The following is a 27,797-nucleotide window of genomic DNA, read 5'->3' on the forward strand; positions in this document are numbered from 1 at the left end:
TAATGCATGCATGACTGACGTCACTAATTAGTCTAAGCAAACTAGGGCCCTTACAAAAAGGGTAGGCTTTTCCTTTTTCCTCTAAAGAGGTTACAAGCATAAAATTTACCTGGCGTAGTCGAAAAAAATCTATGTTCTAATCAGTGAATTTATATGGTTTGTTTTTCTTTTTCCCAGGTGGATTTCCGAAAGGAACTTATTCAGAAATCTGCAAATATGATCGATCTCGGGCATCTAGATATATAAGTATATGATATTAGCTTCTAATCCAAGAAAAGGGTAGGAACAGGATGGTCAGCTTTGGAACTTGCTTGGTTGAAGTATTTATCTAATTGGCATTCATCATGATTTACATCGTCGTCGATGGTGTTCGGCAGACGAACATAGCTTTGAATCAGGGCCCACACCATGGGAGTGCTGTGCTCATTGGTCTGTATAGAAGGAGAAAAATTTAGGGGACTTCAGGGTGGTACAGTTGAGATGTCATTTTGATGCATGAAATGTTGTTGGAGCAAGTTTTGGATGTTTCTGGCTTGGCTCCATTCTGCGTTTCTCCTTTTTGCCCCACCCTGATGTTGTATAATTTTACACATATTTAGACAACTTAGACGACCCTGTTTTCTCATTAGCTATCTAAGAACTATCGAAGTTTGGTTTGAAGTATCGAATTGTACCACTCGATTTATAGGAGTTTATCTTAACCCATAAGAGTTTATTCGGGGTTCTTGGACTATCTAACCACTCAATTATTATCTTTATAGTCCGTTCAATCCTTGCGTGATCTCTGCATAAGTTTGAAGCGTACTCACATCAATCTAGAGTTTAGGATTCCTAAGACATATATGGTCCATGTCTCTTGCGGCAATTCTCCTATTGTGACTACTCGACAATCTCCCTAATAGGCTCCACCACACTTTCTACCAAACGTTAACTATCATACAAAATTTAAATAAATTAAATCACAACAAACTAAAATTAAGTCTAAATGGTTTTTGAACAAAAATTTAGAATATAAGTATTATGATGAGGTTGCTTATCAGTTCCCATCGCCTCGAAATTTTCCATCTATTTTCTCGGAGATCGAGTGCGGGGATTCCCACTGTCAATTTTTCTCAATTTATTATTCTTTTAATAAAATAGTTGTTTCAAAGTTTTCATTTTTTTAGTATAATTTTTATTAAAAAAATGGTAAAAAAAATATAATAAATTGATATATTTTATAAGAAAAACGTGTATATATATATATATATATATATATATTTATTTATTTATTTATTTATATATATATAAAATGTTCTATCAATACAATTTTTAAAAATTTAAATAATAGGAATTCCCTCTTCGTTGGGGTGGGTCCCGCAGTACGCTAAGGGAGCGAACCAATTCAAAAGAATATGTTTGGGTATGTGTGAAAATTCCCCCAAGTGGAATATCCATTTGGAGTATACGAATCTAAATCCCATCTCCCAGGACCCAAATTTTTCATAGGCGATCTTCCGCCATGGGAGCACAATCGCTTATCATAGAAGTAAGTTTAATCATCTCTTTCATATTTTCGTCTTTAAACTCTGCAATTCCCTTGGGTAGTTCTGCTAAGGTTTTCGCAGAATAATGTTGTATGCAAGGCGATACTGTGTTAGTTTTCCACTTCGAATGCACGGTCTTAATCGTATTAGGTGTTTATTAGCATTACAATCCCCATTGCTGCGAGGTTCTGTATTTGTAATGAAGCATGCGCTGGAGATGTTTGATGCATTGTCAGTATGGTTGTTTTATTTTGTGCGCTGTGTTTGATGGAAATGATGATCTGATGTGAGGGATGATAGTATCGTTCGGTATTCTACATTCTCTTGAAAACTGATTGGGAGTGGTTCGTAAGTTCAGATGGTTAGGGATTCAGATTGACTGGCAAGATATGTTTTGCGTTACTGGTTTTGATCCTTGGACGAGAAAACTTCTTGGGATTTTTCTCTTTTTTTTTTTTTTTTTTTTTTTTTTTTTTTTTTTTTTTTTTTTTTTTTTTTTTTTTTTTTTTTTTTTATCAAAGGACAGGATCATTAGTTCAATGAAAGTACATTTACATGACTTGTTTTTTAAACCTTGATTAAAATAAGCACATAATTTTAGTTCTTATTCTGTCACTTATATGTATATTACAGTCCTACGCTATTGTTTGTTTGATCTCAGTTCCTTGTATGTAACAATTCAAGCCCACCGCTAGCGATATTGTTCTCTTTGAGCTTTTCACAGCAAGCAGATATTGTCCTCTTTGGACTTCTTCGATTTTGGACTTTTTCGATATTGTCCTTTTTAGACTTTTTCGATATTGTCCTCTTAGGGCGTTCCCCCACTAGCAGATATTGTCCTCTTTTAGCTTTCCCTTTCGGGCTTCCCCTCAAGGTTCTTAAAACGTGTTTTTTATGGAGAGGTTTCCACACCATTATAAAGAATTTTTCGTTCTCCTCCCCAATCGATGTGGGATCTCACATTGTAACTTCGTAAAATCATCGCTATTATAGTCTCATCTTAGCTTTGGGAATACATATCAAGTAGCCATGTAGGTTCATTCCCAGCTTTCAGTTCTAATTTAATTGGATTTTTAACAAATTAAAAGATCAAAAGTGATGAAGTATAGGTGGAAGAAATGTAATCTAGATTAAAATTCAATGAAGGAGTAAGCAACCCACAGTTTTAAGGGTCGCTTTCTTAAAGAATGTTAAAAGATTTCAGGTTTCTAATGAAGGTTTCCCCAACAACGGAGCCAACCTTGATAAAGACAGCAGGATAGGCAACTGGAGCGTCTACTTTAATTTCGCAGCCGGGTTTAGCATATATCTCCCCTGTCCATATATGTTGCCATGAAGAACTTTCTCCCAAAGGAAAGTAGGCTTTGACATTGTTCTTGCCTTTGTCAAGGACAGGCACAACTAGGATCTCAGAACCAACCAAAAACTGCTGGTGACCCAATGTGAGCACATACTCATCTTCTGGGTAGTGAACAAATAGGTGGCGGCATACGGGCAGGCCCCTTTGAGCGGCTTCCTGTATTGTTTAGGGTCATAAGATCTGCGTGGAGTTTGAAAATATAGAAGTTGCAGATTAAATGTAAAAGTTTTTCGTATTTACCTTCACAAGTTGGATTCTGTAGAACTTCCAAGCACAATAGACCTTGGCAAAGCGAGCAAACTGAGACAATGTTCGGTCGTTCGAGTAGAATTGGCTGTTGTAGGTAGGTTTGTTTCCCTGCATGCAGAAGACAGTTGAAAACTGACTTAACTAGACTGTGTATGTTGGAAATTTGTAAAGGATAATGATACTCTAATGCAAGTTTTGCATAGTTGTAAGAGTATATATATGATAACTAAGTCTTCCCTTTCATTTGGATGCAAATCATAGTTGATTTGATATAAATCTCGGTGGAGGTTTTAAGCTTCCATTTGTTTGGGGAATTTTTAAGAAGATAAGATAATGCAATCTTGAAAGCTTGTTTCTTATGCATTAAGCATTTTGTGCTTTGATAGTAAATTTGATGTCGCACATAATGTTTTTTCAGGTTTTGATCCTTGTCAGAGAAGGGGGCAGAGAAAACAAGGGAAAAAAAGTAAAGTTTGTTTGTAACTTACTTCATGGGTTCTGAAAACAGTGGTAAAAGCATTTAACTCCATCCATCGTAGAAGCAGTTCCTCACTTCTTCGGTACTTGATGAACGGTAAATTTACTGCACAGTACCCTCCTATATCACTGTGATTAAAAGCATACCCTGAAAGTCCACTGCTTAAAAGGCCAGTGACAGCACTCTTTATCCCATCATTGGCTTGCCAGCTTACCATTTGGTCTCCTTCCCAAAATAGCATACCCCATTTGGGACTGTTTCTGAAACCAGCTCTCATGAAGAAAACTAAGGCCTCTTGTGGGTCTTCTTTCTCCTTACCAACAAGTTTACTTTTCCATTCATCTGCGAATTCTCTGTTTATCTGCGCCCACATTTCTGGGTATCTGTTATGTGCAGTAATAGGATCTTCACAAGTAAGCAACCCACAGTTTTAAGGGTCGCTTTCTTAAAGAATGTTAAAAGATTTCAGGTTTCTAATGAAGGTTTCCCCAACAACGGAGCCAACCTTGATAAAAACAGCAGGATAGGCAACTGGAGCGTCTACTTTAATTTCGCAGCCGGGTTTAGCATATATCTCCCCTGTCCATATATGTTGCCATGAAGAACTTTCTCCCAAAGGAAAGTAGGCTTTGACATTGTTCTTGCCTTTGTCAAGGACAGGCACAACTAGGATCTCAGAACCAACCAAAAACTGCTGGTGACCCAATGTGAGCACATACTCATCTTCTGGGTAGTGAACAAATAGGTGGCGGCATACGGGCAGGCCCCTTTGAGCGGCTTCCTGTATTGTTTAGGGTCATAAGATCTGCGTGGAGTTTGAAAATATAGAAGTTGCAGATTAAATGTAAAAGTTTTTCGTATTTACCTTCACAAGTTGGATTCTGTAGAACTTCCAAGCACAATAGACCTTGGCAAAGCGAGCAAACTGAGACAATGTTCGGTCGTTCGAGTAGAATTGGCTGTTGTAGGTAGGTTTGTTTCCCTGCATGCAGAAGACAGTTGAAAACTGACTTAACTAGACTGTGTATGTTGGAAATTTGTAAAGGATAATGATACTCTAATGCAAGTTTTGCATAGTTGTAAGAGTATATATATGATAACTAAGTCTTCCCTTTCATTTGGATGCAAATCATAGTTGATTTGATATAAATCTCGGTGGAGGTTTTAAGCTTCCATTTGTTTGGGGAATTTTTAAGAAGATAAGATAATGCAATCTTGAAAGCTTGTTTCTTATGCATTAAGCATTTTGTGCTTTGATAGTAAATTTGATGTCGCACATAATGTTTTTTCAGGTTTTGATCCTTGTCAGAGAAGGGGGCAGAGAAAACAAGGGAAAAAAAGTAAAGTTTGTTCGTAACTTACTTCATGGGTTCTGAAAACAGTGGTAAAAGCATTTAACTCCATCCATCGTAGAAGCAGTTCCTCACTTCTTCGGTACTTGATGAACGGTAAATTTACTGCACAGTACCCTCCTATATCACTGTGATTAAAAGCATACCCTGAAAGTCCACTGCTTAAAAGGCCAGTGACAGCACTCTTTATCCCATCATTGGCTTGCCAGCTTACCATTTGGTCTCCTTCCCAAAATAGCATACCCCATTTGGGACTGTTTCTGAAACCAGCTCTCATGAAGAAAACTAAGGCCTCTTGTGGGTCTTCTTTCTCCTTACCAACAAGTTTACTTTTCCATTCATCTGCGAATTCTCTGTTTATCTGCGCCCACATTTCTGGGTATCTGTTATGTGCAGTAATAGGATCTTCACCTGAAATTATGGTTCTAAATCTGTGAGTAATAGTAATATCTCACAGGTGGGGAAGTACATTGGTTACATCGATTTTCACAAAAAACTGAATTAAGTTACTGTCCAGGATGCAGACAAAAATGTAGAAAAAATAGGGAATCTGGAACTCATGTGATGACCCTGCTTTGTGGGAATTGCGAAATTTCATGTTCATTTCAACTTGGAAGATCAATATTCAAGAAACTATGCAAGATCGATCAATGCATATAATTCCTTCCTTTCCAGTTCATCTCTAACCAGGGAAACGACTTATCATGATTTCTGTGATAGATTTTAACAAAAGAGTACTATACATTATAGAAGAATCTCTTTTCTTGTCATGGATATTAAGAAAATCAAGGTAAAAACTCCCCCTTAGGTAGTTATTTTGAAATTAAGCACCAATATTAGCATTGAACAGTCATTTTTTCTTAGTATAACCTGAATATAGGGTGGCATCTATGGGCAAGCCTTCGCCAAAATCTGCCATCCATCCTCTCACTCCATCATTCACCATTTCTTGTAGAATTTCCTTGAACCAACTGGAAGTATTTGGGTGCGTAAGATCCAACATTCCCACATCAAAAGCTGTGTTGGGAACCATGTAGGGTTCTCCATTCTTCTTTACCAAGATCCCCAACTCCTTTGCTTCCTCATAAAGGTTTCTCCTTCTGTTCTGCTTCTGATCAATCTAAAGTCATGCAGAAATTTGAAACTGAAATGATTAGTCTTTAATATTTTATTTCAATTTTGGTGCTCATTGCATAGCAAGCTTTCTACTTATGTAGCCATTAAGAAGACAGTGTCAATGTCTCTTAGCTGAAAAACAGGATTTACAACATAAAGGGGGAGAAGAAAGAAAACTAGATGAAGATCCATGAGTGTAGTAACAATATTTCTGATTTGAGTGTTGAAGAAGAGAATACCGGAGCTAGGCAGGGATTGCAGTATGTCATTACTTTGATATGCTGAGCATCAAGATCTTTAATTAATTGTTTCCATCCACAGTACCTTGTTGTGTCAACTTCCCAGTTCCACCACAGTTGTGATCCAATTACCGTTTCTCTCTGCCCCACCCAGTCCTACATTAAGTTCTTCTTTTAGATAAGAATGAAAGTAAAAGAATGTGTTGAGGATTGTTGGGAGGGAGTCTCACATTGGCTAATTTAGGGAATGATCATATGGGTTTATAAGTAAGGAATACATCTCCATTGGTATGAAGCCTTTTGGGGAAGCCAATGTGGGGAGAGTCGTGATTTTTAACAGAATATCTATGCATTTTAGAAAAACTATACCATTTCAAAAACATGTAATATATAACTGTGCATCATTAGGTTTGATCCAGAAATCTAATACTAACTTATGGAAATGACAAATTTGTACTACCTGCAACCAAAATGCAGAAATAGGAACTTCATGAGCTTTTAGCACATCCCAGATTTGGCGGACTGCATCAGTGCCACCCTGCATCCCTACCACAGCACCTGATATTATCCATCCAGGAAGCTCTGGAGGCCTCCCAATGGTCTCAGTGAAACGTTCAATAAGCTCTGATGGCGAGTTCCCATGCAATATCCTTCCTTGAATGGAATTTCCATAAATCTGCCATCTCCGGTTCCCAGAAAATAGGAAAACTGTAAGTTTAAAATTCTTATATGAGCGCCTTACTTGTGCTTTTGGGGATATCCTGAGATGAAGAATTTAGATCTTTTCTCTTTACATTATAACTTTGTGTTAAAACAAATCTCTTGCTTTTATTTTTGGTATTTGTTATGTTTCTTTTTTACCTTCTACTTTTCAAATATTTCATGGCTTCTTAGGTTGAAGAAAGGCAGTAAAGAGCTATAGATATTGAAAGAGTACCTGAATCTGAACCGTATCGTTCTTTGTTAGATCAAATACAGAGTACTCGTATCCTTCAAGGTACAGAGACCTCATTCTGGATGTTATGTAAAATGGAGAAGGGGCATATGTAGTACTCCAATCACCTCCAGCCCTGAGGTCAAAAAAAAAAAAAAAAGTTCCAACTAAGTTTTAGAACTAGGAGGTTAGGAATCACGACCGTACACAATGGTATACCGTCCACTTTGAGCATAAGCTCCCATGTCTTTGCTTTGGGCTTCCCCAAAATGCCTCATATTAATGCTTCCACTAAATTAACCAATGTGGGACTCACACCCAATAGTCCTCAACAATCCTCTTCTCGAACAAAGTACACTATAAGCCTCCCCTTAATCGAGGCTCGACTCTTTTTTTAGAGCCCTCAAATACAGTACACCCTTTGTTCGACACTTTAGTCACTTTTGACTACACCTTCGAGGCTCACAATTCTTTGTTTGATATTTAAGATTCTATTTCATGGCTAAGTTTAGGGTCATGGCTCTGATACCATGTTAGGAATCACGACTCTCTACAATGGTATGATACTGTCCACTTTGAGCATAAGCTCTCATGGCTTTGTTTTGCTTTCGGCTTCCCCAAAAGGCCTCATACCAATGGAGATACCCATGATCTTCTACTAAATTAATCAATGTGGGACTCACACCCAATAATCCTCGACATAGGATATATATATATATATATATATATATATATATAAAAGAAAGTATACTGTTAGTTTATCTTACCTGTAACTAACCAGATTAGCTGCAAAAGTGATAGGTTGATCTCCTCTACCAATACCCTGTTCTTGAACTAAGATTGGCACTCTTTTTCCCTTGAAGTCCATGTGAGAGAACTGCTCTCCAAAACCAAAGAATCTCTCCTTCTCTTCACTTGAATAAGTCAAGCATACCCTGTTGAATGCTTCAAATTCCTCGGGTGCTTTCAAGTCTTCTCTTTCCTTTTCTGAAGAAGAAACTCTGACACACCCTTTCAGTTTTGCCAAAGACCAATGCCATTCAACTTTCCCTTTCCTCAGCCGATGCAATCGAAACTTAAGCCTGCTGAGTCTCCCTCTTGAATGATATTCATAGCTGGGTTGCCCAAGCATCACTTGAAACCCAATTTGGCTGCTGTTTTTCTGTTCAAACAATACCCAATACCTTGCAGAAGCAGGCGGAACATTGAAACCAGTTTCTTGAAGACTGTTGTTGTTGTTCTTCTTTATCATCTTCTTCTTGGTATTGAATATTCTGCCATTAATGAGCAACATAGGGAACTGGGCATCTTTTTTATGGCTTTTCTGGTCCAAATCCAAATACCCAGATGGAAAATGATGATCCCTAACCTCCAATTCATAATCGCAGCCATTGATCTCCTTAATGTCATCAATTGTTTGATGATTACAAACCAAACGTATAGCCCCATCTTTGACAGCAAACGAACCTCGGCTTTCTTCCACCTCAGTTTCCACCATTGCTGCAGATACGAAAGCTCGCCCTGGGATTGTTGACCAGATTGATCTGCTGGGTTGAGAGAGATGATGAATTGAGAGAGACCCACCATTTTCGGACCTCCATAGAAGCTGGAAATCCTGTCCGATTGAGAAGACTCTGTACGGAGGAAGTGCTTGAAAGTTTGCAGAGAGGTCCCCCTGCACTAAAGGAGATGAAGTTGGAGGAGAAGGGAAAGGGTTGTTGAGGTGTATGTGATGCTTTTTGGTGATTTTAAGGTTTTTCATGCTTGTGTTGTGTTGGAATAAGGAGAAGAAGACCATGGAAGTTCCGAAAGTTCATATACACACTGGAAGGCTTTTGAAATCTTACGAGGAAGAGAAGTCCTTGGTTGCTTCCATTTCTGGGATGGTACGCATTTCTCTATTGCATCATTAGAATATATGACTAAATATACTAAATTGCCAATAGGTTTTTTATTTTCAATTTTTTTTTCTTAATTTTTTTAATTTTTAATTTTTTTTAATTTGTTTTTTTAGTTCGGAGTAGAGTTAGACATTGATTGAAAATATATATCTTAATCAATTAAACTATGTTTAGGTTGACCATTGTATTTATGAGATCCCACATCGATTAAATAGAGGAACAAGTGTCAGAGCGAGGACGCTGGGTCTCGAATGGGGTGGATTGTGAGATTCCACATTGATTAGAGAGGGGAACGGATGCCAGCGAGGACGCTGAGCTGCGAAGGGGGTGGATTGTGAGATTCCACATTGATTAAAGAGGGGAACGGATGCCAGCGAGAACGCTGAGCTGCGAAGGGGATGGATTATGAGATCTTACATACGGGAACAAAACATTATTATAAAGGTGTCATTTCTCTATCCGTTTTAAAAAACCTTGAGAGGAAGCTTGAAAAGAAAAGCCTAAAGAGGACAATATCGGCTAGTGGTGGGCTTAGGTTGTTACAGTATGGATGATGAGATCCCACGATGGTTTTAGAGCAGAGCGAAATATTTTTTTGTAAAAGTGTGGAAATCTCTCTCTATCAAACGTGTTTAATAAAAATAAAAAAAAATAAAAAAATAAAAATAAAAAAAATAAAAAAAAAAACCTCAAAGGAAAGTTTAAAAAATGACAATATCTATCGACGGTAAACTTGGGTTTCCGATTTTTGTAATATGAAATTTGGGTAATAAACTTGGGTTTCAGATTTTTGTTGGTTTAATAATTATTCCATTATTAGTGTTTTTTTGTAATAAATTATATTTATAATTTGTTTTTCTTTGCTTTCTAATCTACTCTTCTTTTTAATATAAAATTTGGGTATAAATTATAATTAAAAATGAATTAATTATAAAATTGAGCATGATTGTGTTGAATATATATATATATATATTGATAAAAATGAATTATATTTGCTTAATACACAAATAAATCATCTCTGTACAATTTATCTTTTTTTAATTATTAAAAAGATGTTAAATTAATAAAAATTACCCCTACACTATATATTTTGAAACTCATAAATTTTTTAAAAAATCTAAAAAAAATATTCTTAGAGTTATTAAAATATCTTTGAATTTTAAAAATTTTCATTAATACCTTTTATTTTTTTAAAGAAAGTTTAAATATATATTTTATCGAGTACTATTATTTTAAAGAAAGTTTAAATATATATTTTATCGAGTACTATTATGTTTAAAAAATATCTATGAAATTTTAAATTAGCATTAACATATTTTACCTTTTTTAAAAAAAATTCTTAACTTTAACCTAAAGATGAAAATTGTCCTCATAAATTATCTACAAACATTTTAATTTTTTTTTAGGTTTAAAACTGATTTTGAAATTTTTAAAAAGTTCAAATATATTGCGTATTTTTTTAAATTTTTTTAATTTAAAAATATTTTTATTAATTTAACCAAAAATAAATAAATAAATAATAATTGGTCTCCTCCCTTTAAATATGTATTGGAGATGCATTTGGTGAGATACTTAGCCTATGTTCATTCCTATGAATCATAACATTTTTAGTGTCCCAATTCATTCACATCCGTAAATCAACTTTAAAAAATTCAATTTTATATCGATTTTAATACATTTTTAAATTTTTTATTTTGTTTCCAATAAATTCTTAATTTTTTTTTTATTATTTTATATCTAATATGAAATTGATCTAATTAATATATTTATTTAAATCTACCTATCTATTAAACATGAAAAATGAAATTTTAAGGTTCGACCTAAAATTCAATTTTATATCTAATATATTAATTGACCATTAATTTTATTTTTTTTAAAAATTGAATATAGCATAGTTTTATTAAATAAAAAAATATTTAAATTTAGATGGCATAATCGCACTCGCAACAGATTTGCAATTGTGCGGCACTCACTTATGCAATTGTGCGGCACTCACTTTCTAACGATAAGTGAGCTAAGTCAATTCGTTCTTGCGTCGCCTACGGCTATGCTCAAGTCTTTGGCTTCCGTTTAAGAGAAGGTTTTAGAAAACGAGGGCAGAGAGAAATTTTTGAAAAAGAGAGATTTTGGAAAGAGATGTTAGATAAGCAACAACAACTCACAGTATATAACCTTGGATAGGGAGAAGTTGACGTTAAATACAAAATTTAAAGTTTGAGACTTATTTGACATAAAACTAAAACTCCAAAAACTAAGTAAGTAGAAAACCGTCTTTTAGGCTCCCGATTGATTTTATCAAAGTTCAAGTTATTCCTCTTCCTCAGCCAATTTCCGACCTTCTTATCACACCAATCAGAGAAGAGACATGATTGAAATCTGGGAGACGGTCGAAATTGAAATTTACTTCTTTTCATATTTTCTCTTTTATTGGAATTTTCAAATCTCAAGTAAAGGCGTTTGCGCATTCGTAAGTTAATGAAAACGCTTAACATTGCGTTGTAATTCATAGATGAAAGGGTTTGATGTGTTGGGTGTAGTTTTGTCTCTCACATGCATCAATGCATCTAGCCTTCTTTTCTTGCCATATTCAAACAAGACACCTCTTTCAAACCCTTTCATGTCATGTGTTTCCACATAAACTTTGCCTTGTACACTTCAAAAACCCTACAAAATTACAAATAGTTTGATGTAATGACCCGACTTTTCGTTCCTCGAAAAAAAAAAAGGTGCTACTTAAGAACAACGGAGAAAAACGATTTGATTTATACTCAACAACTTTAACAATCGTACCTACATACTTAAACATACCTAAACGATTTCTGATTAAGTAACTTGTTTGTTTTTGTTAGCTTTTGAGTAGACGTCACTGTCAATCACATGTGCCTTAGCTGATAATTNTTAAACATACCTAAACGATTTCTGATTAAGTAACTCGTTTGTTTTTGTTAGCTTTCGAGTAGACGTCACTGTCAATCACATGTGCCTTAGCTGATAATTGTAACAACCCTAAATTTATGCTAGTTTAAAGTCGCTATTGTCTTCATAACATGACTTCTTATGCAAAATAATTGTAACGACTCAGATCCACCGCTAGCAGATATTGTCCTCTTTGGGCTTCCCCTCAAAGCTTTAAAACGCGTCTGCTAGGGGAAGGTTTCCACACCCTTATAAATGGTTAATCATTTAAAATATCTTCATAAAATATTCCATGGACTTACATGTTTAAGAAAAGGTCTTTGAAGCAATACAAACAAAAGCTAAATAAAGCAAGGTAAATATTAAAAATGGCAATGACGTGTATTAACCTAAGGTCTAGGAATTTTAAGAAATACTCAATAAGTGACCCCATTATTGGGATTAGGGAATGCAAACACATGCAACTCATGATTAGCGACCTATCATTTAAAATCATCATAGAGGTGGCCTCCAGTTCGGACAAATTGGATGTGTGGTACTTCCATACACACGGCTCACACGTGCAAGCGTGAGCCCACCAAGCGGTTTGCACACTCTCTTGGCCCATCATAGTCATGCTAGTTGGATGTAGCCGAATGTCTGGAGGTACAATAAACCCTTGAATATCAGGCATGATATCATCATCACCAAAGTGTACGTGTCCGTATTCATCATTATAAATCGAGAAGTAACCCGATGTAAATGAACATACAATATGCATGAAGTTCCTATAATTTTCATCTTAAATCATTCTTATGACACAACCCTATACATCCTTCCCCTATTACTCTAGCTAACATGCATGCATAAGCCTTCATACATTCATCATCAATAACAACAACATCATTTAGGGTTGTATGTTAGAAAAATCTTCATCATAATGCAACATGGCATCTTGTACATGCGCATCATCATAATATGAGATATCATCATATTGTGTCATATCGTCATCATACATCTTATGTCATCATGCATCATTTGTTGAGTTTTATGTCCTAAAACTCATAGTTTGTAAACAAAAACATATTCTATTTTCAATAAAGTTATTATTGTTGTTTATTCAGAAAAAATTGTTATTGAATAAAGTGAACTTTACGATCATTAATCTAAATCCAATAAACTAAGAACACTCTGGCTATAGTATGACTACTTGAACTATATGTAGAGACATAAGAGTGGATCAAGTTCAAGTATATAGTCAAAATGATCTATAGTATAAGGATAAGGCTGAGTACCTTATTCTGGGGACACTATGGATGCGGCCCACTTTTGTATATGATATAAACAATGCGATCACTAAATTGTGCATGTGGAGACATGTGAGTGGGGGCGTCCTATGCAATGAGTATTGCATAAGATCGGACCATGAAGAAAACCACTCTCACTTTATAAAGTCGTTTACTGTTGAGACTGATTTTCTTTTCATTCGATAACCTAGGTAACTCGGTTTTAATCCTGAGCTAACCATGAACTCCTGTTTATTCGGAATTATCCTTAGATTTGCATGGGTGAGAGTGGCTCTAGTTCGCCGACTCAACAGGCCTCCCATTTCAGGGGTAAGACTGGGTGAATGGCTGGGGACGTGGGGTGCAAGACGGAATTCACTCCTACCCACTTTTAGGGATAGAAGAAAGGTAGTTCCCTTAAGCACTGACTCCAGGTCTTGAACAAGGGGCCCCACCCTCTCATTGGCCTGAGAGGGATTCGGTTTACTGGTTGGACCACAAACCAATTGTTCATTAGAGGATCAGTGAGACATAAGGAACAAGAAGTAACTTTAGGGGTAAAACGGTAAATTGACCCAGCTCTAGTTACGAACAACCTGTGAAGGATCGACTTACTAATCATGGTTATATCAAATGGACAGAAATATATCTATAGTGAGGGGAGTGCAACTACTAGGCTATAGTGGAGTGTCCTAGTAGTTAACGAATGTTGGTTAACAAGGTTAATGAGTTTAACCGGTTAATCTTGGATCGTTGGAGACCATGATCTATAGGTCCATTAGGTCCCTCTGCTAGCTCATATCGGACTAAACCATAGAACAGTGTGACGAGTGAGTTCGAAGTGTTCGAATTCAAATTAGGGAATATGCGCTAAATATATACGATATATTTAACCGCTTTTTTGTTTTATTTACAAATTAAACAAAAAGAGAGAATCGGAGATATTTAAATAAGATTTAAATATTTTTATCAGTATGTGTCGGAATTGATTGAGATTGACATTTAAATTAATATTAAATATTAATTAAATTGTTTAATTAATCATTTAATATTACTTTAATTTAAAATTAATTATTTAAATTAATTGTTGAATGAAAATGGAGAAAGTCAAAATGTTGACTTCACTCAATGGAAAAATTGATGGAGTTAATGGAATTTTGAGCGTGAAAATTTGGTGATCTCAAATTTGCATAAACATGCAAACATGACTCTTTAAATAGAGTGATCATGGTACATAGAAGGTCTTATTCTTATTGGTGAAAAACCTTGAGAAAAAGCCTCTCACAAACACTCTCTTCATATATACAAAATCCCTCCCAAGTTTAGTCACTCATCGGATTCCACAATCCCGTTCTAAGGCCGAAGGATAGTGGAGAAGACACTAGTGGTGGTTCGAAACCGGTTCGTGAGGAAAAAGGAGTTTGAACTACAAAAGGTTAGTATCTAAACTCATTAAGTTTTAAAACTTATGAACATGCTAGTTATTTACTATAATTGATGTTCTAAAAGTGCCTAAGATCCAAATTGCTTCCGCATGTGTTAAATTAACACCATCACCATCATCATATCGTATCAATTTACATCATCATATCATATAAATTCACATCATTATAATATTATATAAGCCTACATAACACGAACAAGGGCCACTAGACACGTGTCATCATACATAAAACAAGTCTTCCGATAGAGGCGATAGTAAAACCACTTACTTGGTTGGCCTTAGTTAATGTTCTCCCTAAACTTGAATGCTCGGTTTCATCCCTCGAAGTTGTTCCAAGTATCGTCGAGATGTTTGGCCCTATTAGAATATTCATTCAATAATCTTAGTGACGTTGAATTCTTAATTTAATTTAATTTAAACTAAGAGAATAGACTCATACTTACCTTAATTGCCTTAGATAAGGTCAAAATCAGCTCCATGAGGGTCCTAAACGTAGGAATTGATGTCTAAACTACCAACCCGAGCTGAATAAGCCATTTTTGAGTCGAGGAGCTAAGTGAAGGCGAGGGAGCCGACAGTTGCAGATAAGATACGTGTGGTTGTGGGTCGGTGCAGATGGGTATCCTGTTAGACGAACACGACTCTCTACCATGGTATGATATTGTCCACTTTGAGCATAAGCTCTCATGGGTTTGCTTTGGGCTTCCCCAAAAGGCCTCATACCAATGGAGAGAGTATTCTTTGATCATAAATCTATGATCATTCCATAAATTAGCCGATGTGAGACTTTCATCATCCAACATATCCGACCCGAATCTGAGTCCAATGGACTCCTCCTTCTTCACTTGATAATTACGTAGAAAAACCCTAATTTTCTCTGTCCACCAAGACGTCATAGTGCCTCGTGCGTTCCTACAACGTAAATTTATTGACATCTCGCCTTTACATGAACTCAAGTTTACCAACGATGAAAGAGAACACAACGGAGTAGTATGGAATGTGAATGACTTACCTTGGTGTACTCAGATTTGATGGTCGTCTTTCCTATGCTGGGGATAGCTCTCGGTTGAACAATACACTCGAATCGAGATGTCGTCGATGTTGCACTCTAAGGAAACGAAAATTGTTCGTCTTTCGTTCTCACTTTGTATGTCACGTTCTCAAATGGTACTGTAGTGTTGGTGGACAGAATGGGTGTGTATAGACAGTTTAAAGAGGTCGGAGGGGAGCATGGACTGATTCATGGCTGAAGGTTTGGTCTTTTCTTGCTGGAAATCACGAGATTTTCGACGAGGTTGAATTTTCAATATATATTTTTTTTTTCATAACCGTTATAATAACCTATTTATCTCTAAGTTTTTAGTAAAGGATAGAAAATGTAACCTCCCTCGATCCCTCGATCCAAAAATCTCTTCCTTCATTTCTCTCGTAAAAAAACAGAATTCCCACTCATATTTTTCGTCTACTTTAAAAGTTCGTTTTGGTTCGTCTCTCGGTATAGCACAGATTGAAGCTCACCAGAAATAATGTTATCGTTTCGAGTCATTTTGGTAAGTCAATTACCAAATTTACTTTTCGTCGTAATTTCATCATTTTCATTAAAAATTTCTCTATTGTGCTAGACAAGAAATACCAAAATGATCCATTTAGATTTTAGTTAGAAATTAAAACGGTGTATTCCACGAAAAATAAAAGAAAATAAAAAAAATAATAAAAAAACATGTAAAGAAATAAAAGAAAAGATGTGAAAATTGTTAAACATATATGAAAATAATATTATAATAAACATATATAAACCTTTCCAGACTTTAATCATGCAAAATGTCTAATGTCTGCATGAAGTCTAACGTTCGTGTAAAATTTAGCTAAATAGATTTGCAAAATTTAAATTTGAAATTGAAGTCGTGGACTTGCATAGGTTGATTTGGATTTCAAATAACAAAATCGAACTTTCATTGTGGATAAATTGGTGACACTAGCTTAAGCTAATTAAGTAAGTGACCATACTATCGGCACGGTCGGAAAACTTGTCTTGATGACACGTGCCTAGTGGCCCCTGCATGTGTCATGTATGTTGATATGATGTATTATAATGATGTGATTGACTATGATGTTATGATAAGCAATATGTTATGATGATGTGATGTATTATGATGTTATGATACGTTATGATGATGTATTATGATATGATGACACGACATAATATGATGAAATCTCATGTTATGATGATGTTCATGTATGAGATACCATGTTGCATTATGATAATGAAGAGTTTTTTGATACACAACTTTTATGTAATCTTATGAATGATGAATGTACGAAAACTTATGCATGCATGTTACCTAGGGTAATGTGTGAAAGATGCATGAAGTTGTGTCCTATGAATGGTTTAAGATAAAAATATAGGGACCTCATGCATATTGTATGTTCATTTTCATCGCATACGCTATGATGATGGTCATCATCATTATGCCTTGCATGATTTTCGAGAGTTTCCTGTACCTCCTGGCGTCCGACTACATCCAACTAGCACCTCTATAATGGAGACCACCTCTATGATGGCTTTAAATGATAGGTCTTTATTCATAATTGCATGTGTTTGCATTACTTGACTCCAATAATAGAGTCACTTACACAGTATTTCTTAAAATATTCAAGTAACGTTCTACTTTTACATTTCAGGTAAAGACAAGGCACCCTTGTACAGTTGATGGCGGTATTGCAAGACCATAAAACTTACATAGGGTGTTACATTTAATTTCATAGATTTTAGGTTAATATAGGGCATTGTTGTTTTATATTTACCTTGATTTATTTTAATTCGTCTAAATTCATGAGATTGTTTTAAATGAATATTTCTACCTAAGAAGTTATGCCATTGCCATGTATATGGTAGCTACTTTAGATTAGTAATACGAAGTTATGCCATGCATATGGAAGCTACTTTAGATTAGTAGAAAGCTAGGATGGTTACAGTAGTACTAGGTTATAGATTTTATAAACTAGCCTACGGGATAGGTTTGACATGTTTTATGATCTCACTGATACCTCGTCGCCATCAAGTATGTCTTACAAAAGATAATTAATGACGTTGTTTCGTTATGGTATGATTTACCTTCCATGAAATGTGAATGTTAATTAATGTATGGATGATGTTTAGATTTAGCAAGGTATGTACAGTGAATGGGGAGCTGCTCATTGATAGTATTCATCCTCGCTGAGATTATAGATTCAAATCCTCGTACTAGAAATTCAGCATAATTGAGATTATTTGTTAGTGATTTAAGCATAACTCAACCAATCACGATATTAGCGTTCTTTAAGCTTCCAAAATTTAGATCGTGATAAAACAGGAAAAGCAGAACGGTTTGGAAGATCAGTAACCAAAATGGATAAATAAAAGCAAGCACAGACGTTTTGAATGAAAGCTAAACAGAATGGAGTGACAAATCTCAAAATCATTGTTAACAAACAANCGATAAATAAAAGCAAGCACAGACGTTTTGAATGAAACCTCCACAGAATGGAGTGACAAATCTCAAAATCATTGTTAACAAACAAAATCTAAGAACATTTAGAAATGAATCCTCAGTCAAGCAAATCTGAAACTGCTGTCTTTCTAAATACACTAACCTGAGCCAGCATTGTGGACAAAGCCCTATTGATATTTATATTATCTGCTTTCATTCGATCGCCCATGCCATAAGCTGGCGCCTTGGCGTTGATGTAAGCCTGTAACAGAGAATGAAACTGGCGAGGCCTACTCACATACCCTGCCTCTCTCATCATGTGGAACATCTTCTCAGCATTATGAACATCTCCCCTTCCTGCATATTGATCTAAAATAGTCATGAAAGAACACTGCATTGGCTTCATCGACTTCTGCTGGATCGCCTTTTGTAAAACGGAGTCCGCCTTCTCCACGTCTCCTGCTTCCACGTAAAGCTTCACGATTGCGTCCCATGTCAAGGGGCCAATGTGACAACCATTGTCGCCCATACGCTTCACCAGATCCTTGCCCTTGGCTAGCATTTTATGGTCTGCATAGACCTTTAGCATCACATGGTATTGCCTTGTCGACAGCTTCCATGTTTTTAACATATGATCGAATACTGCTTCGGCTTTTTCAATATTGTTCACCTTCCCCCAAGCAACAATGGCAGACATGCATTCTTCAATTCGAGGATCTGACTTGCAGACGTTCCAAATTCTCTCTACTTCATCAGTCATTTGCATTACTCCGTAGAGAGGGAGTAGGAAACGGCAAACCCAACGCTTCTCATTCAGGTCATTTCCCTCAATCTCCTTGAGAACTTCCACAGCTCTCTCTTTAAGTCCACTATAAGCATAATGCTTAACCATGATGGCTTGTGTGTTGATGTCCGGTTCAATGCCATCAGCTTTCATTGTCTCAATAACTTGGTCCATTCCTACCATGTCATGGGATCGACCTTTCGCATCGACTAGTATCTTATAAGTGAAGAGAGTAGGCTTGACGTTTTCTTTCTCCATTACTAATAAAATATCTGCGATTTTCTTCTTGTGGTGTCGCTTGTAAAGAAGAAGCAACTGGTTGCAAGAAAATGCAGTAATTGGAAATCCTAGATCCTTAATTTTGTTGAACACGTCCTCTGCTTTCTTGACATTGTTTGCAATAACACAATTCGCCAATAATGTTCGGTAAATTGTCTCACCTCTGAAAGATTTTGGGATTTTCTCAACGTAGTGCTCAGCCCTCAGTAAGCCACGTACCTTTGCTATCAAGTCGATATGAGAAGCATAATCTCTCTCAATAAAGTCAAACTGCTTATTTGCCTCCAGCCACTCTGATAACTGCAAAACCAAGCATGACCGGTTTATTTAAACCGCCATTAAAAATTCTTCGATACGACCTTAAGAATAATTATAATGACTCATCATCACAGTTGAAGGAAATAATGACATTGTTATTTTCTGAAGCATTATTATAGCATTCATAGGATGCAAATTCAGATTCCAGNCTTCTGAAGCATTATTATAGCATTCATAGGATGCAAATTCAGATTCCAGAGTAACAAAGGAAATAATGACAATAACAATAATCTTAATCTGAAGCCTATGTCATTATTGAAGGCTAAATATTGTAGATACGGGACATAAACTAAAGAAGAAATACTGTTTTAAGAAACTTCAAATGAATAACAAATGATTCTTGAACGTGTGTGTGAAACTACGTTTCAGGTTTGCACCAAATTTTTTTGACACAACCAAGCTGGTACATAGAAGAGAGTATAGAAATTAATCACAGTAAACTCTACCGACAAACAGTAACAGCCTAAGCCCACAGCTAGCCGATATTGTCTTTTTGGAGCTTTCCCTTTCGGGCTTCCCCTCAAGGTTTTTAAAACACATCTGCTAGGGAAAGGCTTTCACCCTTATAGAGAATGTTTCGTTCTCCAGAACTGATGTGGGATCTCACAATCCACCCCCCTTCGGGGCCCAGCGTCCTCGCTGGCACTCATTCCCTTCTCTAATCGATGTGGGACCCCCAATCCACCCTCTTTCGGGGCCTAGCCTACTCGCTGGCACATCGCTCGGTGCCTGGCTCTGATACCTATTTGTAACAGCTCAAGCCCACCGCTAGCAGATATTGTCCTCTTTGGGCTTTCCCTTTCAAGCTTTCCTTCAAGGTTTTTAAAACACGTCTACTAGGAAGAGGTTTTCACGTCTTTANTCACGTCTTTATAAAGAATATTTCGTTCTCTTCCCCAACAGATGTGGGATCTTACACTAACCCTCATGCAAACTTGGAAAAATAGAAAAGTCTAAANAAACACGTCTACTAGGAAGAGGTTTTCACGTCTTTATAACGAATATTTCGTTCTCTTCCCCAACAGATGTGGGATCTCACACTAACCCTCATGCAAACTTGGAAAAATAGAAAAGTCTAAATAATAGGACTATCGGGTTGTGGAATCACAAAGTTTCCACTACAGAACTTGTTAGCGCAGATATAATCTGCAGCACAAGTGTCCCTTTGGGGACATCAGATATGCAGCACAAGTCATACAACAAGCAACCATGTTGTTTTTCAACTGCCACATAATTGAATAATCATGAGGTAGCAGCAGGACCAAGTTCTTCCCTGATTTGATTCCTACTCAGGCAGATCTTNAATTGAATAATCATGAGGTAGCAGCAGACCAAGTTCTTCCCTGATTTGATTCCTACTCAGGCAGATCTTTACACATCATAAGGTGCTGCAAATAATAGCTACTTGATGGAATGCACAAGCTTTTAAAATGTATGCTAATTACTCCCTTTTGTAATGAGATACACTAAAAATGCATATCTTTTTCTTATTGAAACTAAAGGAAGCTGACTTTTCACGTGTAGACTAAGCCTGCTGTATTCTACCTGAGACTTAAACCACAAGACAAAATCAGCAAGCTTCTAAACAAATGAGACAATAAATAAAATGATGAAAAATCACCTGTAATGCCCTTCCATAAAGTCTGCGTTTGCGAAGATTAAGCATGGCTAATGATATCTCAGATCTGTTTAATTCCTTTCCTTCTGCCACCCATTTATCAAGAACATTATGGATAGATAAGCCTGGACTACTCATTATGGCCTGAAACAGTTCCGAGTAAGCCCTTCTATTTATCGGTCTCTTTTCATCCGCATCATCTATAGCCTCCGATAAATCCAGATCATTTTGAGAGGGCCCAACTGAATCACCAGCATCATCTTCAATAAGTTCTGGATCAATAAACATGTCATCTTCCTCAGCAGTTTGAGTTGGCGTTATTTTTTCGGGTTCAAGTTCAGAAAACCCATCTTCCAAGTCATCTTCCTCGCCGCTACTTCTCGGACCAGCTTGTGAAGAAAGACTGCGTCTGTCTACACCATGTCTTGAAGGCCCATGAATCGCATAGTGAAACCAATTTGAAAGTAGACAACTATCAGATGAGACATGGGAAGTAGCCATGCCCCGTTTTACATCTGTACAAGCTGTCAATCCATCTAATCTAAGAAAAGTATATGAAGCCCCAATTCCAAATACTTGGTTCCTGAAAGGGATAAAAATAGGCAACAACCAAATCAGACAATCTCTAAAACATGAAATATGAGCACGACAACGCATTCTTAGATATATTTCTACATGTACTCGAAGACAAACGAGAAATTGGAAGATAAAATAATCCAATACTCAATGTAATAATGTAAGTAAAGATTCAGAGTTCATTACGACACTATAATTTCAAGGCATATGTATCAAGAATTGGCAAAATGAAACAAATTTACAGACACGGCCGAATACTCTCATTTTCCTTTTCATTTCTCTAAATTTAAGTTTAAACCGTATCATCCTTGCAAAACTCTACCTCGGACTGTTCGTCCTAAATCTGTGAAGGCCATTGCCACTCCTAAAACGACGCTTACGGTTTAAGAATAGGAGAATACCTGATCGGCGTAGAAGCTCGACGAATAGCCCACATGGTGACCGGAGAAATGGGCGGAAAATAAATGAGTTGCTGTACCGGCGAGGATGAGAGATGATCGGCGTCAGTGGTTGGAGAAGTTGTTAGGTTGAGGGGAAATGAAGCATTGGAGCTCCTAAACCCTAAGCCCTAAAACCCTTAGGAGGAGCCGGGGATTAAATTTCCCAAAATGTATTTAATAATAATTGGAATAATATAATTATCCTCAATTAATTAATTAACTAATTATATAATTATTAATATAATTCTCTACTTAAATTTTTAAATTCAAAATTTGGATATTAAATTTTACTTTACCCAACAAAGACATGGACACTAATTTGCTAAAATACGATGAAGACTTCAAACCACCATCTCTTGAATGTATCCACTCCTTTTAGGAGCCTAGTGTCACGGTCATACTCGTCTAGGGCCTGTTGCTCGTGGCCGCATGCTCATGCCACACCAAACCCTTTATTTTCATTCCATGTTGTATTGCCTTAGATTTAAAGATCTTGTCGTTCAACAAAGTTAATAGATCAAATCTCAAGAGTTTATGAACTAATATTATATGTGAAAGAAATTATAAACCAGTGCTAAGATACACTAATAATACGGTTATATTTGAAATTATATTTTAAATGATCACTAATGTTGTGAGATCCCATATTGGTTGGAGAAAGGAACGAAACATTCCTTATTAAAGTGTGGAAACCTCTCCCTAGTCGACGTTTTTAAAACTATGAGGTTAACGGTTACATGTAATGAGCCAAAGTGGACAATATCTGCTAGCAGTGGTCTAAGTACATCTGGAAACATGAATACACCCTGTAAATAGGAGCAAGTGAGGTATATGAACCTTAAGAGTCTAACAAGGCTCGATTAGAACTAGAGCCATGGAATTGACTAACTTTAGGATCTTGATTGAGCACGATGGTGGGAGCATGGAGAGCCGTGCAATTATTTTAGTATCATTTTATAAGAATATTTTGTAAACAATTATGGGTAATTTTTATCATATTTGATTAGTTTTGGAATGAAATTAAGGACATATAAGAATAAGATGGTGAGGACACACAGGTTCTTGATTGGACACATGGCCGTTAGTTGAGGCACATAATCACAGACATCTTTTGCTTCTCAAATTTCTTCGATTCAAAGTTACATATCAATCAATCAATCAATCCATAATAATATACTTTACGATTAGTTTATAATTCTCAGTACTCACTACGATACTTGCTCGATCCAAGTTCTTGTCCTTCACCGGATGCGATCTATTAGCATCCCTGTTTGCGCCGAAGATTACAATCTCTCTTCCACTCTGCAATTTCCATGGCGATTCACAAGACCCAGAAGGCAAAACCCAAACCCAGATCCCCATTCCTCTTCTTCTTCGTTGCCCTCGCCGTCATTGCGTTTCTTTTCCTATTTTCCTCTCTGATTTCCACTAATGGGGTTTCTTCTTCTTCTTTTCCATCATCAAATTCGATTCGTGAAATCTTCAGATTCAAGAATTTGAACCAGAAACAGAGACGTAATCGGCACGTTTTTAGTACGAACGACAAGTTCTTGTACTGGGGCAACAGAATCGACTGTCCTGGGAAGCATTGCGAGTCTTGCGAGGGTTTGGGTCACCAGGAGTCCAGCTTGAGGTGCGCCCTTGAGGAAGCCATGTTCCTCCAGAGGTAATTTTCATGAAGTTTTTCTGATTTCTGGGGCTTAATCTTTACATGAACATGTTTTCTCCTAGTTTAATTTGGTGGATTGGCATGTTAAGATTTCTGTGTGAAAGGGGTTTGGAATTGGATTAGCAGTAACTCATCAGCACTCGGGTGGTTCTATCACTAAATGTAGAATTAACCGTTGAGGATGGTTGGGAGGGAGTCCCACGTTGGCTAATACATCTCTAGAGGAAAGCCATGAGTGCTTACACTCAATGTGGACAATAGCATACCATTGTGGAGATACGTGGTATTAGAGTCATGCCTTTAACTTAACCATGTCAATAGAATCCTCAAATGTTGAACAAAGAAGTCGTGAGCCTCAATTAAGGGGAGGTTGTTTGAGGACTCTATAGGCCTCAAGGGAGGCTCTATGGCGTACTTCGTTCGAGGGGAGGATTGTGGAGATTCGTGATTCCTAACATTATCATATTGTGAAACTCACGAGTTCAAGAACTTCTGTTGGCCCCTTGCTTGATCTTTATGCTGTGTTATTGCTATGAGGTGCCATTTAGCTTGTCTCAGCTCTTTGTAATGGTAATGGATTGGTCCAACGCCCTTAAATTCAGCATAATTTATTGGTAGAATGCTTTTGCATAACCTACTTAGACAATTTACTTTACTTTCTTTTTGGTGCAGAGTATTTGTAATGCCCTCTAGAATGTGTATCAACCCTATACACAATAAGAAAGGGATTCTTCATCAGTCAACCAATGCAAGCTCAGAGGAAAGGTGCTTCTTCCTCTTTGCTAATCCTATAATGAGTTATACTTGATGATAGTTGAAACGGTATTCAATTGATTCGCTTCATGCTTCAAACTAAGACGCGAACTCCCTTGCATAAAAATCTTTGTTCTTCATGTGTTTGTGATCTTTTCTAGAAAGAACACAGAATCTGAATTTGTTCTCTGCATTGCAGATGGGAAACAAACTCTTGTGCCATGGATTCGTTGTACGATATGGATCTTATATCTGATACCGTACCGGTGATTTTAGACAACTCAAAATTATGGTATCAGGTGCAGTCAACTGGTATGAAATTAGGATCTAGAGTGGTTGCCCATGTTGATCAAGTTAGTCGTATTGAACTCAGAGACGACAGCCGCTACTCCAATCTTTTGCTAATAAATCGAACTGCCAGCCCTCTTTCATGGTAAATCAAACTTGGGGTAATAAGATTCTTTTATGTCTTTTGCATGTGTCTGTGAGATCCCATATCGGTTGGAGAGAGGAACGAAACATTCCTTATAAGAGTGTAGAAACCTCTCCCTAGCAGACGAGTTTTAAAACCTTGAAGGGAAGCCCAGAAGGGAAAACCCAAAGAGGACAATATCTAGTGGCGGTGGGATTGGGCTGTTACAAATGTTATCAGAGCCAAACACCGGGCGGTGTGCCAGCGAGGACGTTGGTCCTCCAAGGGGGGTGGATTGCGAGATCCCACATCGGTTGGAGAGGGGAACAAAACATTCCTTATAAGAGTGTAGAAACCTTTCCCTAGCAAACACGTTTTAAAATATTGAGGGGAAGCCCAGAAGGAAAAACCCAAAGAGGACACTATCTACTAGCGGTGAGCTTGGGCTGTTACAAATAGTATCAGAACCAGACACCAGGCAGTGTGCCACCGGGCGGTAAAAGCTCAATTAGGCTCGTCTTTTTAATGTTTTGTTTTCATGCATTTCTTTGCAACTTGGTACGACGGATATTTCAATTTAAGATCCCAATTTATGAATGATTAGGGCGTTAATGCCGTGATAACTCTTTAGGTTTATGGAATGCAAGGACAGAAACAACCGCAGTGCCATATTGTTGCCCTATAAATTTCTTCCTTCTATGGCAGCAGAAAACTTGAGGGATGCATCTGAGAAGGTATTTTTTGAAACCATATTAGGTTCTTTCTTTTGTTATTCATATTTGCAGTCTTCTACGAATCATGACATACGGTAGAGCCTATCGCTGTTAACTCGCTGCTTACGAAACCTAGCTTTCGTGCATTTCTTTATTTCTACGTTGCTGTTGAATAGTTGTAGTAGATGCTCAACTTCAGTGTTATAAGATAAGGCATTTTCTTTATTTGGTCTTCCCGGATGCTTCTTAGCATAAACTCACCCTCTTAGAAAATATAATTACTGAACTCTTGATCGACCGAAAAGACTTCACTTTAGATACCCTGACACGAATAACGAACCCTAATTTAAAGACTCACGAGGGAAGTAGGCATAATTTTTAGAAACAAGAAACTAAAAACATAATGGTTACCTATTGAGGCCTAATTTTCCTCTCCTAGGATGACCCTAGCCAGTTCCCTTGCCGGGCTTGGAGGTTTGATTGAAAGTAGCGCTCGAGGATTGTAATTGGAAATGGAAGCTTGGTTCCCCTCGCACTCCACTCTATTTTGAATTAGGGATTTGCCTCTTTCTTTCTCTACCGCCTGTGTCTATCTCCTGTCAGACTTTCCACCCGTAGGATCGCTTCTAAGTCCAATATCCAAAGTACTTGGAAATTCGTCTTTTTCCGTCTTTGATGAACTTTGAAGTTTTGTCATCAGGCCATGGTTGTATAATGGTGAAAGGCAGAAGAACATAGAAGGGCTTGTATGCAAACATTTGCAGAAGCAAGCCAGTTGTAACCATTATTTATGGATAGGTTTGTAGAAAATCTTGGAAGTACCTGAAACTTTATGGTTTTGGTGCCTTGGAAACTGTACAGAAGGCATATTTCTTTATTTCATAGGAAAATTCGATAAATCCGAAGCGAGTAATTAGCTACAGTGAGTGGTTGGTAAGCCTTGTATTAGCTCGAGACCGAGTTTGTTTGCAGTTCTCTGTTTCTGTTTGGGTTACTTATATGTTATACTGTGTGTAATAGCTGTGAGAAAAGATTACAAGTTGTTTCTCATTCATTTTGGAATATAGTTCTATAAGTAATACTGAAAAGAATGTCTGATCAATAGATTAAAGAGCTACTCGGTGATTACGACGCCATCCATGTTCGTCGTGGAGATAAAATAAAGACCAGAAAGGACAGGTTTGGTGTTGATAGAAGCTTACATCCACATCTCGACAGGGATACACGGCCTGAGTTTATGCTAAAGAGAATAGCAAAGTGGGTTCCGCCAGGGCGGACACTTTTTATTGCTTCAAATGAGAGAACGCCGGGGTTCTTCTCGCCCCTCTCTGCTCGGTGAGTCCATCTCACTTACCTTTTTAGTTCACTCGAGTTAGAGCTGAAATGTTGGTTAGACTTCGTTCAAAAGATCGATCTTCTTGTGTTCTGATAGCGATATTATAAATCATTGAACCGTCTCTCATTTAGTCCTACCACCACCACCACCACCACCACCACCTTGATTCATGATACCCCAATTTTGCAGGTACAAGTTGGCTTATTCCTCGAACTATAGCCATATTCTGGATCCTGTGGTTAAGAACAATTATCAGTTGTTCATGATCGAAAGGCTCGTTATGGCGGGTGCCAAGACATTCATCAGAACGTTCAAAGAAGACGATACAGATCTTAGCCTCACCGATGACCCAAAGAAGAACACGAAAGTGTGGCAAAAACCAATCTACACAGATGACGAAGAAAGTAGCTGAGGATTTGTTATTTCACTGAGATGTCATTTTGATCCATGCTAATGCCAAACCAACAAAAGCCTTTCATTGCTCGTTGTAAAGCTTCATATGAATGAATGGTAATAGAAAGGGTAGATTCTTGGCCGATGATGTTGTATATGTGGTATAAATTATGATCCTGGTTTCTGAATTTCATTACTTCCATTTCTTTAGCGTCACGTTTTTTTTTTTTTTTTTTTTTTTTTTTTTTTTTTTTTT

The 27,797-nt window shown here is 36.9% G+C and overlaps 4 protein-coding genes and 1 long non-coding RNA gene across 6 annotated transcripts; 2 read left to right on the top strand and 3 right to left on the bottom strand.

Annotated features, from left to right (window-relative positions):
* Positions 1-2,634: 2,634 nt before the first annotated feature.
* LOC111804302 (sulfoquinovosidase-like) lies at positions 2,635-4,012 on the bottom strand. Its single transcript, XM_023689057.1, has 3 exons — positions 3,624-4,012; positions 3,127-3,243; positions 2,635-3,042 (listed from the first exon to the last, which is right to left on the bottom strand). The coding sequence occupies exons 1-3, from the start codon at positions 3,984-3,986 to the stop codon at positions 2,707-2,709; spliced, it is 816 nt and encodes a 271-aa protein (XP_023544825.1). The 5' UTR covers positions 3,987-4,012; the 3' UTR covers positions 2,635-2,706.
* Positions 4,013-4,025: 13 nt separating this feature from the next.
* LOC111804301 (sulfoquinovosidase-like) lies at positions 4,026-9,073 on the bottom strand (the record flags this gene model as incomplete). Its single annotated transcript, XM_023689056.1, is given in 8 exon segments — positions 4,026-4,394; positions 4,479-4,595; positions 4,976-5,376; positions 5,836-6,085; positions 6,321-6,476; positions 6,781-6,996; positions 7,258-7,390; positions 8,022-9,073. Coding segments are annotated over 8 exon segments (2,640 nt in total). The 5' UTR covers positions 9,053-9,073.
* LOC111804303 lies at positions 4,802-7,158 on the top strand. The gene is made up of 2 exons (XR_002816506.1): positions 4,802-5,061; positions 6,798-7,158. It is a non-coding gene; the product is annotated as an uncharacterized LOC111804303 (long non-coding RNA).
* Positions 9,074-18,259: 9,186 nt separating the features above from the next.
* Positions 18,260-22,411, bottom strand: LOC111804260 (pentatricopeptide repeat-containing protein At1g80270, mitochondrial-like). The gene is made up of 3 exons (XM_023688996.1): positions 22,227-22,411; positions 21,253-21,832; positions 18,260-19,613 (listed from the first exon to the last, which is right to left on the bottom strand). Exons 1-3 carry the CDS (start codon positions 22,259-22,261, stop codon positions 18,369-18,371), a joined length of 1,860 nt encoding a protein of 619 aa, XP_023544764.1. The 5' UTR covers positions 22,262-22,411; the 3' UTR covers positions 18,260-18,368.
* A 961-nt stretch (positions 22,412-23,372) lies between these two features.
* On the top strand, positions 23,373-27,751 carry LOC111804548. 2 transcript variants are annotated; one of them, XM_023689396.1, is made up of 7 exons: positions 23,373-23,602; positions 23,752-23,931; positions 24,607-24,699; positions 24,887-25,120; positions 25,731-25,833; positions 26,918-27,147; positions 27,338-27,751. In XM_023689396.1, the coding sequence occupies exons 1-7, from the start codon at positions 23,514-23,516 to the stop codon at positions 27,558-27,560; spliced, it is 1,152 nt and encodes a 383-aa protein (XP_023545164.1). In that variant the 5' UTR covers positions 23,373-23,513; the 3' UTR covers positions 27,561-27,751. The 2 variants fall into 2 exon arrangements, with proteins under 2 accessions (XP_023545164.1, XP_023545162.1); XM_023689394.1 differs by having other exon boundaries at positions 23,375-23,931.
* The last annotated feature ends 46 nt before the right edge of the window (positions 27,752-27,797 follow it).

This window comes from Cucurbita pepo, chromosome LG10 (assembly GCF_002806865.2).
Source record: "Cucurbita pepo subsp. pepo cultivar mu-cu-16 chromosome LG10, ASM280686v2, whole genome shotgun sequence".
NCBI classification, from domain to species: Eukaryota; Viridiplantae; Streptophyta; class Magnoliopsida; order Cucurbitales; family Cucurbitaceae; genus Cucurbita; species Cucurbita pepo.

What these genes read in the sequence shown, in the direction of transcription:
- LOC111804302 (XM_023689057.1), bottom strand. Translation starts at nt 3,986, where the DNA reads ATGTGGGCGCAGATAAACAGAGAATTCGCAGATGAATGGAAAAGTAAA. An exon ending in CTGTTTTCAGAACCCATGAA is followed by an intron (nt 3,244 to 3,623) that starts GTAAGTTACAAA and finishes TTCTGCATGCAG; the next exon opens with GGAAACAAACCTACCTACAA. An exon ending in ACAGAATCCAACTTGTGAAG is followed by an intron (nt 3,043 to 3,126) that starts GTAAATACGAAA and finishes TAAACAATACAG; the next exon opens with GAAGCCGCTCAAAGGGGCCT.
- LOC111804260 (XM_023688996.1), bottom strand. Translation starts at nt 22,261, where the DNA reads ATGTGGGCTATTCGTCGAGCTTCTACGCCGATCAG. An exon ending in CGAGCTTCTACGCCGATCAG is followed by an intron (nt 21,833 to 22,226) that starts GTATTCTCCTAT and finishes TATCCCTTTCAG; the next exon opens with GAACCAAGTATTTGGAATTG. An exon ending in TTTATGGAAGGGCATTACAG is followed by an intron (nt 19,614 to 21,252) that starts GTGATTTTTCAT and finishes TTGGTTTTGCAG; the next exon opens with TTATCAGAGTGGCTGGAGGC.
- LOC111804548 (XM_023689394.1), top strand. Translation starts at nt 23,579, where the DNA reads ATGGCGATTCACAAGACCCAGAAGGCAAAACCCAAACCCAGATCCCCA. An exon ending in AATGCAAGCTCAGAGGAAAG is followed by an intron (nt 24,700 to 24,886) that starts GTGCTTCTTCCT and finishes TCTGCATTGCAG; the next exon opens with ATGGGAAACAAACTCTTGTG. An exon ending in ACTGCCAGCCCTCTTTCATG is followed by an intron (nt 25,121 to 25,730) that starts GTAAATCAAACT and finishes ATAACTCTTTAG; the next exon opens with GTTTATGGAATGCAAGGACA.